This window comes from Malaclemys terrapin, chromosome 11 (genome assembly GCF_027887155.1).
Source record: "Malaclemys terrapin pileata isolate rMalTer1 chromosome 11, rMalTer1.hap1, whole genome shotgun sequence".
Classification (NCBI taxonomy): Eukaryota; Metazoa; Chordata; order Testudines; family Emydidae; genus Malaclemys; species Malaclemys terrapin.
The window spans coordinates 17,835,710-17,850,390 of NC_071515.1; the positions used below are offsets into that span (position 1 = coordinate 17,835,710).

A 14,681-nucleotide genomic window follows, 5' to 3' on the forward strand; every position below is an offset into this window, starting at 1 on the left:
GGGCTAAACCCCTGCAGTGAAACATAAGCCACCTCCTTTCAATCTAATGGTGGAAAGTTGTTCATGTGCATGAGAGGCTTGATCAAAAAGATCACAGAACCTTCAACTCAGCAACTGTCTACACTAGGGAAAAACCCATCTTTAAAAAATAAACTTAATTTTCAGCCCTATGTGAATTCAATTTGCTCCTAGCAGGGTTAGAGGATGAGATGCTGACTGTTAACAATCAGCAGGATTCCCCAGCATTGCCAACACCAGTTCAGCGGTACCAGGGATACCTGTGTGAAATTTTTCAAGAATGCTGTTAGTGTAGACAAGTGCTTTGAGGTAAGATGAATGGCGATTTATCACAACTGGTATCTGCTAAAAGAACACCAGTTCCACTTCTCTCCTCCAAAAACAGTCAATAGAGCTCCATTCTTGAAGACCAGTCTGCAGGAAAGGGGTGTGTATAAAACAAGCAGACAGAGTAAAAGCCAAGGGAAATACCTTGAACAGTAACAAAGGAATGTTTTTGGTGTGAAGGATGATAAACACAAGGTTGGTTGGTTTTAAAAGGATCATTATCTCAAAAACTCTTTTCTGATATTTTATTGTTTGGAAAGTACAATTACTATTTGGGAAGTGAAATGTGTGACCCTAGTCCTCAAAAAAAATCCTGTAAAACCAACAGGTCAAAGTTTGAGTCTCAGTTTGAGGCTGAATCCAAAGTACAGTGCTTAGGAAACATACGCAGAGTCCTTCACATTTCTGCATTATAAATCTACTACTGAGAAAGAAACCAGACGCCTACTGTTATAGCACACACAACTGCTTTATATTGAATCAGACTGAATGTGTACTTGGAATTATAGCTCTATCAGGCTGTTAATTTTTTTTTTTTTGTTAACACATAGAAGAGCCAGCTAGAACCTGGGAGAAGTGAAGCACCGAATCCAGTGTGAAGTTCCCCATGTACAATGCTTTGTGGATTCTCTGAGGTGCTTAGATACCATGACGATAAATAATTAAGAACAGAGATAAAACCAAGATTAACTAAGAAATATAATTAAACTGCGGCTTTGACAATGTTCTCTTGGAGACCGAGCCTATTGAGGTGTAAATTGAAACCAAGAGCTGATGGGTTTTGAGAGCTTAAGTCCTCACCATATAAAAGTCTAGTGACATTGGTTTTGGGGAAAAGGGAAAGCAGCTAGAATAAAGTCTTCCCATTTTCTGATGGCCTTTCAGGAGGGAGTTGTTGTCTATAGTCTCAAACTGCATTCGCAAGGGGACACTTTGGAGAATTCTCTGAAGCTAATTAGCCCTGCTAGCTAATGCCTAAGAGGCACAAGTCCACAGCAATGCAAGCTTCCTGGGGAGGTGGAGGTAAAAAGGCTTTTGGTGTCCCTACAACAGAAAGATCCTTTGAAAGAGAGATCCTGGTAGTCTGGCTGGTTTCCCTACCTCAGAAACCTTGACGCTATTTCTTGTCTTAGAGCCTCGAAACACTTTGGCTTTTCACAGGAAGGCAGAACACCAGTTTTGGATGTTGTAAGCAACCCTGCAACCAGACTCGTGGGCCGGCTTCTGTCTGATGCAGTCTCTTTATTCCATACTTGATTGGAAGAGGACTGGATGACTGAGCTTAGCATCTGCGACTAGCCTTTAACTTTTGCCTAAAAGACGTTCCCCATCCATCTTTTGGCAGATCCTCGAATTTCTGCTGAACATGTGTGTGAAGTCTTAAAAAAGGCAGTCTTGTTCTCATGAAAACCATCAATACTGTAAATAGTTTATCATACTATCATCTCACTGATATCAAAGGGGATAGATACCACTGCTGTCGCCACACTGCCAAATCAGCTTTTTGAGAACCTTTATTCTGTTTGGGAAGAGAATCTAACAAGTGCCTGGGCTGTCTAACACAGCTCCAGTTAGCATCTGTCCATGAAGTACAGGTAGTTTCCAATGACATCTGCCATTGAGGTGAACTGGCAAATCTTCATCCAAAGGTGACCCAACGTTTCTGATTATGGTCCTGAAGTGCTGTAATCTGTGTCTAATCTGACAGCAGTAGTCATCAGAACCAGGATCGAAAAGGGAGTGTGATGCAACAATCTTGGTGTTCCTACCCTGAAGGTACTACTTACCTACCATCTTTGACCCAGCTGGGGTTGCAGGACACAGAAACATCAAATAGCCCAGAAGGAAGTGGATGGGCAATGCTATCCTATCCCCAGATACCCTAATATGTATGCTTTGTATCCTAGATGGTCTCCAAATTTAAAGGACCTTATCTTCAAGTCTGTAGAAAGTCAAATCCAGAAAGTTAGAAGATTTCATGTTCAGAGTCTTAAAATACTATGTAAACATTAAATATCATCCTGGAAAGAGTTTGCTTACTGGCTTCTTCCCCAGCAAAGAAATGCTTTGCATCAGAAGAGTCCTCTTCCTCCTTAACATCCAAATCTCTCCAATCATTTTTAAAACTGCCTTAATCCCAAACAGGCATTGCAGGTTTCTGCAAACGCAGGAGCAGCTAAACTACCCCAGTAAGTGTGTTAACACTAGGACCATCACAGCAGACTTAGACATAGACATCAGCCCAGAGACCAATGCATCTTGTGGGAGTCCAAACCTCTACTTCAATATACTCAATGCTTCCACAGCACTGGAGACAACTGGGTCTCAAGATACCATGTCATAAAGTGGTTTAGTGTAGAAATCTGATGCAACAGGAGTTCAAAACAAAAAAAGAAGGCATCAGGCTGATCAATACTTCCTGCTGTCTTGCACCGGAAATCTTGCTGACCAGAAGCTGAGGCACCTGAAGGTTTTGACCAGTTGCTTGCTGAAGCCAGCATAGACCAGTCTTAATGCATACCCAGTTCAGAAGAAGAGACATTTCTCTAAACAAAGAGTCGGAAACAATCACCACTGAAGTAGTATGAAACTTCAGGACGTCCTAAGGAAAGCAATATACTGGGTCTCTTTCTGGCCACTGAGGGAATCCCAATCTTTCAGCCCCTATTGATGGGAAAACACACAAGATGCCAAAAGAACTAATGACCAGCTGGTTCACACATGGCAAGAGCCTTTAAGGCTTTCTGAGTTAGGCCAGAAGAGATTCAAATGGTCAGGTCCTGGCCTGAGTGCCTCCGGTAACATGTGAGGAAGTGTCATAGCAAATCAGTCATGAACTGCTGTGAGGCACAAAATACAAGTCAAGCTTCTACATGAGGGACACAGTGTGACTGTTCAAAACATTCACATTGTTTTGTGAACCAAAAAATGTATTACCCCCCAACCCAGCTCTTCTCCACACATTTTTATCTATCAACACAAGCACAGAATACCACAAGAACACAGCAGGAGCTGTGGGGCTCAAGGCCTATTTGTAATGACAGAGGTGGTTCACGGTTTCCTAAGATTTGCAATTGGAGAACCTGAGACAAAACGAATAGGCAAGAGGAACATTTATTTGTAGGATGAGCAATTCAGCTGAAGAACTGATTGCAGAGACCACGGGAAAGTGCTTTCAACAACTCATTCAAAAGAGAAAGGCAGTCGCAGTACTAGGGGTGCCTATGTGCCACGGTAGGTTCTGGCACAAGACACCTGTTTCTGGACTAAACGGAAGGGGGTGTCCTGATTTGGCTGAAAGCTGGAATACGGATCCAGGAGTGAGAAATCACAGCTAATCCTGAAAGCTCTTACAAAAAAATCCAAAAGCAACAAAAAGTATTTTAATCAATTCTTAGTTTAAATTTCAATGGATTTTTTTTAAAGATGTCCATTGTGTCTATAAACCAAGTATTTCTTTATTGCACTAGCAAATAGAAACCTGAAAGTGATATCGATTAGTGACTAGCTTGTTTTTTTATTATGAGGCTAAAGGAAGTGAAAATGGCAGACACTAATAACTTTTAATAAATTTTTGCTAACACCAACATGGACTTGTTCTAAGAGAACGCTTTTATCCGGAGTTTCCCTGTTAACAGACAGAGAATTCTACTTTCAAGGGAACGAAGCTGGACAACATGAACTATTTCAGTTCTCCATACTGCATACCAGCCTTAGAATGGACAACTTTACAATAATGGCAGCTCTCCAAAAAACATTGTTTTTAAGAAAGCAGCAAATTGACCAACTTGCAACTTACATGTCCTCAACCGTAATGTCCTTCAATATTTGGCAGTAATCCACATTCCACACAGCCTGATCATCCCAAACTTTAGAAGCCAGCAGAATAGCTCCTAGAACTATTCTTTTCCAGTTACTAGGACAGATGTCAATCTCCGCATAGGTTAAGAGTCTTTCCAAGTAAACCTACAGAAAGAGAACTCATCTTAGACATCTCAATCTGAAGTTTGAGTTCCAAACAAGTGTTCAGTCAGATTTAATTAGACTTTACCAATTATGTTCGTTTATTTATCCCAAATCCATTAAGCTACCAGAATTAATGGCGATTACTGAATTTTAGCATTCAGACTTTCAAAAAGATTACACATTCCATTTTAAATGCAAGATATTAAAGGACTGAATGATCCTGAAGTGCAGAATACAATGCATGAAGTAAAACCAGTTTCTAACAATAAGCTCTGCTGTACCAGTAAGACTCATAATGAAAGTCATTTACAACAGTGTGACGTTTTCATTAATGCCAACCCAGGATTATTAACCACTCCACTCTAATGCATTAGCTTTCTCTCTTCATGGCTGGGCTGGTGTGTTTAAAGCAAGATAGCAAGTATCGCAGCCTGCATTTAAGCCATTTTTTCCACAGCCTTAAGCTGTATGGCATCTATTTGCCCCATGCCCATCATTGTGGTATCCAGGTTCCATCACATCACAGCTCCACTTCGATCTGCATGAAGCAGATTGGTAGCCACTGCACACACATCTCAGTAAGCGCTGCCCTCATGTCTCAGCTTGCCGCACTGAGAGGTAGGTGGTGACAAAACCTCAAGTAGAAAACAGAATTTCAAAGTTCCCAATGGATTTTCTACCTCCTCAGATACGATTTCTACCAGCCCCCAAGCAGCTTGAATCTCAACGGTTTCCTTACAGACACTGCTCTTCCTAGAGGTACATACAGGTTTACTCCAGGGCTACATGTGCCAAGCAGCTGGCACATTTATAGAAAAAAAAATTACTTTTGAAGAAAAAAAAATCTACTTGTGAATCAAGATTTTAAACTCCATTCACAAGTGGGTGCGAGGGCCTGGAGAGAACCATAGCTTAGTGACCTCAATATGTTTTCAATACTTTTTCATCTACACCTCTACCTCAATATAACGCGACCCGATACAACACGAATTCGGATATAACGCGGTAAAGCAGTGCTCGGGGGGAGCTGCGCACTCCAGCGGATCAAAGCAAGTTCGATATAACACGGTTTCACCTATAACGCGGTAAGATTTTTTGGCTCCCGAGGACAGCGTTATATCGAAGTAGAGGTGCATTCATAAGACGTTTTTGAATGGAAAAAATTGACTCAAATAGTGAATTAACCTTCTGCTTGTAGCCTTAGACTGGAATCCCAGAGGTTTTCAAATAGCTAATAGAGCCACCTACTGGCTGAAGTCCACTTTTTAAAAACAAACTTCTTCAGATCAGGGGAAATGCTAATTTCCAAATATTTGTATTGGCCAGAATGCCTGAGGTCAAACACAGGAAAGCAACACAAAATGTTTGCAGAGTTTCAGTAGCTCAGTGTAATTATTTAGCCTTCGCAGTCACAATTTTGATTAAATCATTTCTTAACTTTAGGAGTCTGCTTCTTTGCCACACTCAGTTCTGTTCTCTCTTTTTGGTTGTAATTCTTTCCTCCTCTACTCATCTCTGCATTATTTCTTCCGCTCCCAGATGTGAAACTAAACTGAAATTACCACATAGTTTTATAGTAGGCAACTAAAGCCCACATTTCAGTAGTCCACACCCCCAGAATAATTATATAAATTCAGAAGTGGTTTTTGGACCATCAGTGTCAATCTTCAGTTTCTTTATCTGCTGCACTTTTCAAAGTCACATAGCAAGGACATAATGGGATGGATGTATGTTTTGGGTGGGGTTTTTTTAAGATACTATCAAACATACCTGCAAGCAGCTATTTGTCAGAGGACTAAACTTAACAGCTGGATATTGATAAAATGGGTGGAGGGGCTCCAGCATTGCAATGGCAAAGCGGCTCAGCTGCTGGGATTCTTACCAGAGCGCTGTTCCTGGACCCACTTAGGGGCTCGATCGTCTACATCAGTCTCTGGCTAATATACATCTGATAAATTAGAAGCAGCCCACCTCCCTCAACTGATGGAAGGGGAAAGGAGTTAATTCCCCCCAACTCAGGGCCAGCTCCAGGGTTTTGGCCACCCCAAGCAGCCAAAAAAAAAAAACAAAAACAAAAGCCGCGATCGCGATCTAAAAAAAGCCGCGATCGCGATCTGCTGCGGTAATTCGGCGGGAGGTCCTTCACTCCCAGGCGGAGTGAGGGACCGTCCGCCGAATTGCCGCCGAATACCTGGACCTGCCGCCCCTCTCCGGAGCGGCCGCCCCAAGCACCTGCTTGAGAAGCTGGTGCCTGGAGCCGGCCCTGCCCCAACTCTAGAGGTGTTTAGGGTGGTGGTCCATTACTATATCTTCCTCTAAACTCCCAATTTCTGCAAAAAGTCTCTACTATATTATTATACACAACCACATTTTGTTTCTCCGCCACCAGTAAATGACTCCACCGGCCCTCTGGTATCATATGCAGAAGCAGAGTAAATAGGACCTGGTTAGTTTTACTGTTGCTCACAGGTTTCTGAATAAACCAGTTACATTCAGTGCACTGTGGCTTGGAAAAGTCATGATCAGCAAGGGCTCCACTGCTTCAATTTATCCAACAGTATATCTTAGTCACCATAAGGGCAAGCAGCTTATTTTTAAATGAAAGCTTAAAATGCTCTGAAACTGATTACTTAAGATCCCTTTAGAAAAGTTTCACTGCTCTCCAGGGAAATTAGCCTATATACCACCGGTGAGTGGATTTTGAGTGCCCTGCCGGCCTACCTCAGGTGAAATGAGACGTGATGTCAAAGGCCTTCAGCCATATTGTAAAAGAAGGTCACTGCTACATTTGCAGTTAAGAAAAAATAGGAAAGTCTATACGTGAATTTGAAGTTAATGTGCCTGACTGACAGGCCTGGAAACCAAATACTGCAGATACCACATGGGCAGACATTGCACGCTTCATAGTGTTTCTAGGATTTAGACCGAAGTTCAGTCAATTCAACCCTAGTCAATTCATCTGTGCGATGAGTAAGGACAATAACTTTCTAATGTGGATATTTCCCTTAAGAATTATATTGAAGCCACAACTCTGTTCTTATTGGCCAACGAACGGCCATTCAATAGTGGTTGTTTTTAATCACTACTGACAGGGGCTAGATTCAACCTGTGGCCCAGCGGTTAAAGTGCCATAACCCCTTCACCATTCCCCTATAACTGCATCTCACTAGTAACTATTCACTTTTCATTAATTTTATCAAATTGGAACAAATGGTTCATTTTACAAACTGACCAGACCTTGCATATGCAGACACAGGAAAGGAAGTGTAAGTGCCATTCCTGAAATATCAGAAAAATTATAAATACAATTTTGCAGCGGATTGATAAACGCTGATTTGTGGTTATATCTGCATTACATCCAGACAGACGCCTTTTTCAATTTACGTATACCTTATATTCAGCAGAGTTTAATCAACTTGTTCAATGGAAAAGAAATGTTGACAGCTTGAATTGAATGATCGAGCATGGCTTACCAGTGTCACTATTGCACATTCAGCTGTCAGCTGCGCTGCACTAAAAAGCGTCCGTACAAAACGGTAAATGTGCTTGTGATCAGGGTCATGCTTGCTGTAGTCATTTGGAACTTCTTCCCGCTGAAACAGAAAGCGCCTAGAGTTAGTCATTTAAATATACAATGTTACTTGGCACTGCTTTTTACAGCAATACACTATTGTTTCCTTTCACCAATCTGAAAGGCAAATCTACACAAACTTTTGCTTTGGAAAGAGAAGGAACAAAATCCTATACAAAATAGAAAGCAGCACTGGCCATACAAGTAAATATTAGGAGAGTCCTCTAACAAAAAGCAATAGTTTTACCTGGTCTTTTGTAGTCCAGTTTTAATTCACATTTTGCTCCTATAAGAATATAGGTTTGAATGAAAGGCAGACTACTGCCTGTCATCCCGAAGTTACATTTCTTGGTTATATCCTTGGAGTGATGATTAGAAGTATGTAATCTTGACAGGCGAGATGGTGGGTAACATTCTTGGCATATCAATGCCCATGCTGCATTCTTCTGTAGCCACACAGCAATTACATAACATCAGGAATCCCTAGGCATTCTGCTTCTCAGAAAGTACCATGCAAGATTTTGATTGCTCTGCATGAGCTACCTAGCACGAGGCAAGGGAAATTCTAAGTTCTGAAAAGGTAATTCTTCTTGAAGAGCTGTGGGCAAGAGCATGAACCACCCCCATGGGGGACTAACTCATCCATGGAACTTTCCTATTTAGCAGGAAGCAAAAATTCCATCCCCAAATAAACCACAATCACAAATATTGGCCAAACCAGACAATCTCTACATAAAAGAATAAATGGACACAAATCAGATGTCAAGAATTAAAACATTCAAAAACCAGTTGGAGAACACTTCAATCTCCCAGGTCACTTGATTACAGACCCAAAAGTCGCAATATTACAACAACAAGAACTTCAAAAACAGACTCCAACGAGAGACTGCTGAATAGGAATTAATTTGCAAACTTGACACCATTAAATTAGGCTTGAATAAAGACTGGGAGTGGATGGGTCACTACACAAAGTAAAACTATTTCCCCATGTTTATTTCCCCCCCTATAGTTCCTCACACCTTCTTGTCAACTGCTGGAAATGGGCCATTTTGATTACCACTACAAAAAGTTTTTTCCCCTTTACTGCTGGTAATGGCTCACCTTAACTGATCACTCTCGTTACAGTGTGTATGGTAACACCCATTGTTTCATGTTGTGTGTGATCTCTCTCTATAGAGACACAGACAACATGAAACAATGGGTGTTACCATACACACTGTAATGAGAGTGATCAGTTAAGGTGAGCTATTACCAGCAGTAATTATATAATTTTATTTATAATCTTCCTACTGTATTTTCCATTGCATGCATCCGATGAAGTGGGTTTTAGCCCCCAACAGCTTATGCTCAAATAAATTTGTTAGTCTCTAAGGTGCCACAAGTACTCCTGTTCTTTTTACAAATATTGGAGGCACTGACTTTTCAAAAGACAAAGTGATACCTCATAAGGTTCCCCATACAAATACCTCATAAGGTTCCCCTCCAGGCTGAGGGGAGGGTGGTGGATGAGAGTAAATCCTGCAAAATGATCCCAGAAAAACAAAATTAGAAGGTACCTATCCTTTCTTTAAAGATACCATCCCTGAAGGATTCTTACTCCTGGCAAAAAGGAAGTTTAAAGGAAATCCCAAAACAGTTTCAGTAAGACAAACCAACGGCTACATTAAGACCAAAGCCAAATATAAAATGTTTTTGAAAATGGGAGAAGACAAGCATAAGGCTTACAACAAAAATAATCAAAGTCTTCAAAAATTCGGTCAACTCACATAAAGGACATCCTGGTATCTAAAACTTTATGGTGACGTGAGAGAGTTTGGGCTCTGCTGTTTTAAAAACAGGTTTTGCAGGACTGAGATCGAAGAGAGTTCTTCCTCAAGTCCAAAGCAAAGCAAAAGGGCAGCAAATGTATGGGATGAGAATTGAACGCCTGCTTTGCACAGGTCTAATAGCAACAGCCTTAACGTAGGCAAGCAGAGGCTGGTTTGTCTCAGGTCAAATGAGCTGACATTGACTTGGCTGGCTTGAAACGAGGCTTTAAGAAAGCAAAAGCAAACTAAGTCAGACATGGTGCTCTTACGTAAGAATGCTGTCCAGTGAAGAGATGTCAAAAGAAACAAAAATGATGAAAACAGTTCTTGCCAAATAGAAACCCAAGACTTTCTGACAAACCACACATGAAGAAAGGCCTCTCCAGAATGGGCATGCAAACATGGGAATACCACCGGCAGAATGTTCATCTGCATCAAAGGCCACACCACGCACACCTGATGCTGAGCCAGGCACTGACTTTGAGCGCCTATCATTTGTCTAGAGAAGCAACAACCTGGTAAAAGGCCTCTGCCCTGAGGTCCACCTGCCTTTTGGCCATGAAGGCCCAGCTGCCCATAACGTAACATTTTACTGCTGCATACTGGTTAACCTGTCAGAACAGATTCCTGTATGCAAGCTCAGGTTTCCTGGGCACAGTACTATAGTTTCTGTTCTTCCCTCTGGCCAGACCATCCACAACCAGCCAGATTTCAGGTATAAGGTGGAAGACATAACCAGAGTTGTGCTCAGCACAATATTTTCTCAGCTGCCTTTGAAGCAGGGCCAGTGGAGAGAATTATTTACCAAAGCTTCACTCATTGGTTTGAAATAGGGTACACCTTTATTGGACAGGTATCTCTTGAACCCAGTTCCTGCAAATTCCTGGACTGGAACCCACTCAAACTGTCAACTTCATTACGTTTAATAACTTGGGTATAGTGGAATCCACACATGCAGAGTCAATAGCCTACTAGTCCTTTCCAGTTTTGAAATATACTTGGAAACACCCCCCCTCCAGCTCATTTTTGTTTAAGGGACCGCCATTGCGGCTACTCAGACCCAGATGATCTGGAGAAGGACATATTTCCAAGTATCTTGACAGATTAGAAACCATGATCAGCAAGATGATCAGGTTCCAGAATGCCAATGCTGATCTTAGCACAAACAGAGCTCAAACTTGAGAGCTCTGATGAAACACAATGTACAGTAGTTTTAAGGACAGCATCGAAGGTGGTACCGCACTCAGATGGCTAGGTCTCTGGTTCTGAACTTGTACAGAGAGGGGAGGCTGGAGTCTTTGGGTACGTCTACACTGCAGTTAGACACCTGTGGCTGGTCCATGCCAGCTGACTCAGACTTGTAGGGCTCAGGCTAAGGGGCTGCTCAAATGCGGTGTAGAGGTTTGGGCTGCAGCCGAGCTCTGGGACTCGCCCACCTCACAGGGTCCTAGAGCCTGGGCTGCAGCCTGAGCCTGTACGTCTACATTGCAATTGAGCAGCCCCTTAGCCGAGCCTAAGTCAGCTGGCACAGGCCAGCCTCGGGTATCTAACTGAAGTGTAGACATACGCTTTGAAGCGGAGCTACCCTAAGTTAAAGGCTTTAGTGGCTGAGAGTCAGGGGCAACTAGTCGCTTGGCACCTCCTGCTGATGCTTCATTTGGGAACGTAAAGTCTTGTTCGAGACAGACAGACCTCAGTACTACTGACTTCAAAACAGACCAGAGGATATTAGGGACTCTGCAAACGGTGGAGTTCCTATCTTTGTAGGGGATGATGTTGGACTCTGACCTCTGGGCTGAAAGGGAAGCGGAGTCTGTGAGGGCACAAGTGGCACTGGCACAACCCAGGCATCCAGCTGTCAAACCTGACTCTGCCATACAATTCAAGGATTTCTCCAAGTCACTGAGCCAGATTCATAAGTCTCTGGGGTATCTAAAGGAGGGAAGAAGGGATGCTTTTCTCCTGTCCCAAGTGGCTGAAACAGAGGATGATATCCTAAACCAGGGGTGGGCAAACTTTTTGGGCCGAGAGCCACATCAGGGTTGCGAAACTGTATGTAGGGCCAGTTAGGGAAGGCTGTGCCTCCCCAAACAGCCTGGCCCCTGCCCCCATCCGCCCCCTCCCACTTCCCACCCCCGACTGCTCCCCTCAGAACCCCCCACTCATCCAACTCCTCCCTGCTCCTTGTCCCCTGACCACCCCCTCCCAGGACTCCCTACCCCTAACCACCCCCCAGGACCCCGCCCCCTTATCCAACCCCCGCTCATTGTGCCCTTACCGCCCCCTCCGGAGATCCCCCTGTCCCTAACCGCACCCTCCCCCCCCAGGACCCCACCCATTATCCAACCCTCCCTGCCCTGACTACCCTGACCCCTATCCACACCCCCGCCCCCAACAGGCCCCCTGGGACTCCCACACCTATCCAACCCCCCGCCCCCGTCCCAGTCCCCTGACTCCGCCCCACCCCCCCACAACCTCTGCCCCATCCAAGCACCCCCTGCTCCCTGACTGCCCCCCGGGACTCCCTGCCCCATATCCAACCGCATATCCAACCCCCCGCTCCCTTACCATGCTGCTCAGAGCTGCAGGAGCTTGCAACCACACGGAGAAACGGGCCAGAGCGCTGGTGGCATGGCGAACTGAGGCTGCGGGGGAGGGGGAACAGCAGTGGAGGGGCCAGGGCTAGCCTCTCCGGCCAGAAGCTCAGGCGTCGGGCAGGACAGTCCCGCGGGCCGTAGTTTGCCCACCTCTGTCCTAAACAAAGGAATTCTAGAAGCAAGTAGCAGTGAAGTGAGTGAACTCTAAGGCAAAGCTACCTGAAATGCCTGACACCGGAAATAAAATACAGAGCACAGAAACAAGATTCCTCAGAGACTGCTGGAGCATGGAATCCTACCGATGATCTTAGGCCAGCATATTCAGGAGGGAATAAAGGGGGAAGTGAAGGAAAAAGAGTTATGATCTGACTGGAAGGCAAGGAGGGCCATGGAAAAGGATACCGGGAACAGTCAAAGCTGGACAGGATGAAGTGGTACTGAAACATCTGCTGAAGAGGTTCAGTTCCTATAGGGAGGACCTTTCTTTGCTGACTAAAATCAAGCAGGAACAGCTGCAAAAATTTCAAAAGCTTAATCTCCGTGGTGACGGGTGATCAACAGGCAGAGGTGGCTGCACTCCTACTCACTATCACTGTCTTTAGGGACAGAAAAGATGTAGAGCTTGCAGATTTCTGCAGGCCTCACACACGGAGTTGAGACACTGGAGCGAGACTCCTCTATGGAAGGTATCTTTACAGAATAATTCTTTTGCCAAATTAAACTTCTTTTAAAGAAGTTTTAGATAGTAGGAGGTCAAACGCTGCCGCTCCACAGACACTGTAAAGAATGATTTGTAAAGTTACTTTTAAAAGGATGAAGCTCAGCTAATATAAGTCAATACACACCCCACACCAGAAATATGTATATTTTTAACATTAATAGTAATGTTAATACTAAAGCATATTTTTAGGATCTGGCAGGAAGATTAATCAAAGCTTTATCTGTTTGAATATTTGAAAGGCAAACTGAATTTTTATTTTTATTTTTTTAAAACCACAAAAGTCTTTTAAACCAGCACAGGCACTTCTACGTTCAATCCTGATGAAAAAGAAAACAAAGTAAACGATTAGGACTCGGCCAGGCAGTCATAACTTGACACCACTCAACAACTGCACACTGAAGCGCACAGCCTTCAGCTCAAATCTACTATCAGGTTTTGTACCTTAGAAGATTGTCTGTAAACAGGAGCATGAAAACGAATAACTTTAGAATAATATGTTGAATGCCCCAAACTGCCAGGGTAAGAGACGTTAAGCGTATTTACTTTAAAATTTTGCCTTTCAGGTTCATTAAAGGCCAGACTCACCGTCTCCTGCTTTGTGTGATGCTTCATGAACTATTTGCTATCACTTAAAGGTTAGGCACAAGGGCTGTAAAGGTAAAGCATGCTTCCTCCAAAATGATTATACAGCCTCAGCCAAGTGCTTGGCATGAAATAGTGTTAAAAAACCCAGACATGTGAATACACACGGAACTAACATGATGCATGTTAAATGTCACCACTTCACTTTTTGTTGCATCTTATTCTTCAAATACCATGAGGAAAAGTGAAGACTCTACTGCAATTCACCTACTGACATAATAGTTGGTTGTCTATACATAAACCAATTTGGTTTTAGAAACTCCAAGAGAGGACCATATATCTTTGCCTGCACTTAGATCTAGATTAACAAAAAGTAATTTAAAAGAAGGTGATTTTACTCTTTTAAAGTGAATGCTATTTATACTGGACACACAACACCGACAAGGATGAAAATAAATACATGATTAACAAAAAAGAAAAATATAAACTCAAGAAATTACACTTACCGTGAGAGGATGGGATTTTTCATCAAAAATATCCAATGATCTGGCTGAATCTCTATCAAACAAGAGTATGCATTTTACCAATGGAGATTAACTATTGGCAGAACAAAGCATTTGATATTGTAAAAATTGTTTACCACATTAAAGTATTTTTTTTTTTTTTTTTTTTTTTTAAGTTTTGTAGGTTTTTCCTGGAATTTGGCACTAGGTTTTGCTGCATTCCCATAAGCATGATTATGAAGAGATTTTCCACAACTGACAGAATTTAATAAGCTAAAGCCGGCATGTGAACAGCTAGCTAGGTTCTCACTACCAGAAGTTAAATTAAGCATCTGCATAAAGGCCCTAGAGTTGACGTTCTATGAAATTTATTTACTGTATAGGCTCTTCTGAAAACAAACTTTCATCTCATTATAAAGCAACACTTCTCATAGTCATACGATGTATGCTGAAGCTAAATATAACGCGACACAAGCCCTGGCAGCACAGCAGTCAATGGACCTATGGTAGGCCCTTGCCGCAGAAAAACGAAAACATGTTTTTACATTGAAACCTCTGTCTTGAGTTAGCGGTCTTGATGTAAAATGC

General features: G+C 42.9%; 1 protein-coding gene across 1 annotated transcript in view; it reads right to left on the reverse strand.

Moving 5' to 3' along the window:
* CCNYL1 (cyclin Y like 1) overlaps positions 1–14,681 on the reverse strand; it is a 49,381-nt gene that overhangs the window by 6,918 nt on the left and 27,782 nt on the right. The window contains exons 6-8 of the mRNA XM_054044275.1: positions 14,097–14,148; positions 7,785–7,904; positions 4,145–4,311 (exon numbers count right to left, since the gene is read on the reverse strand). Coding sequence (XP_053900250.1) covers positions 4,145–4,311; positions 7,785–7,904; positions 14,097–14,148 — 339 coding nt within the window. The remainder of the gene's footprint in view (positions 1–4,144; positions 4,312–7,784; positions 7,905–14,096; positions 14,149–14,681) is intronic.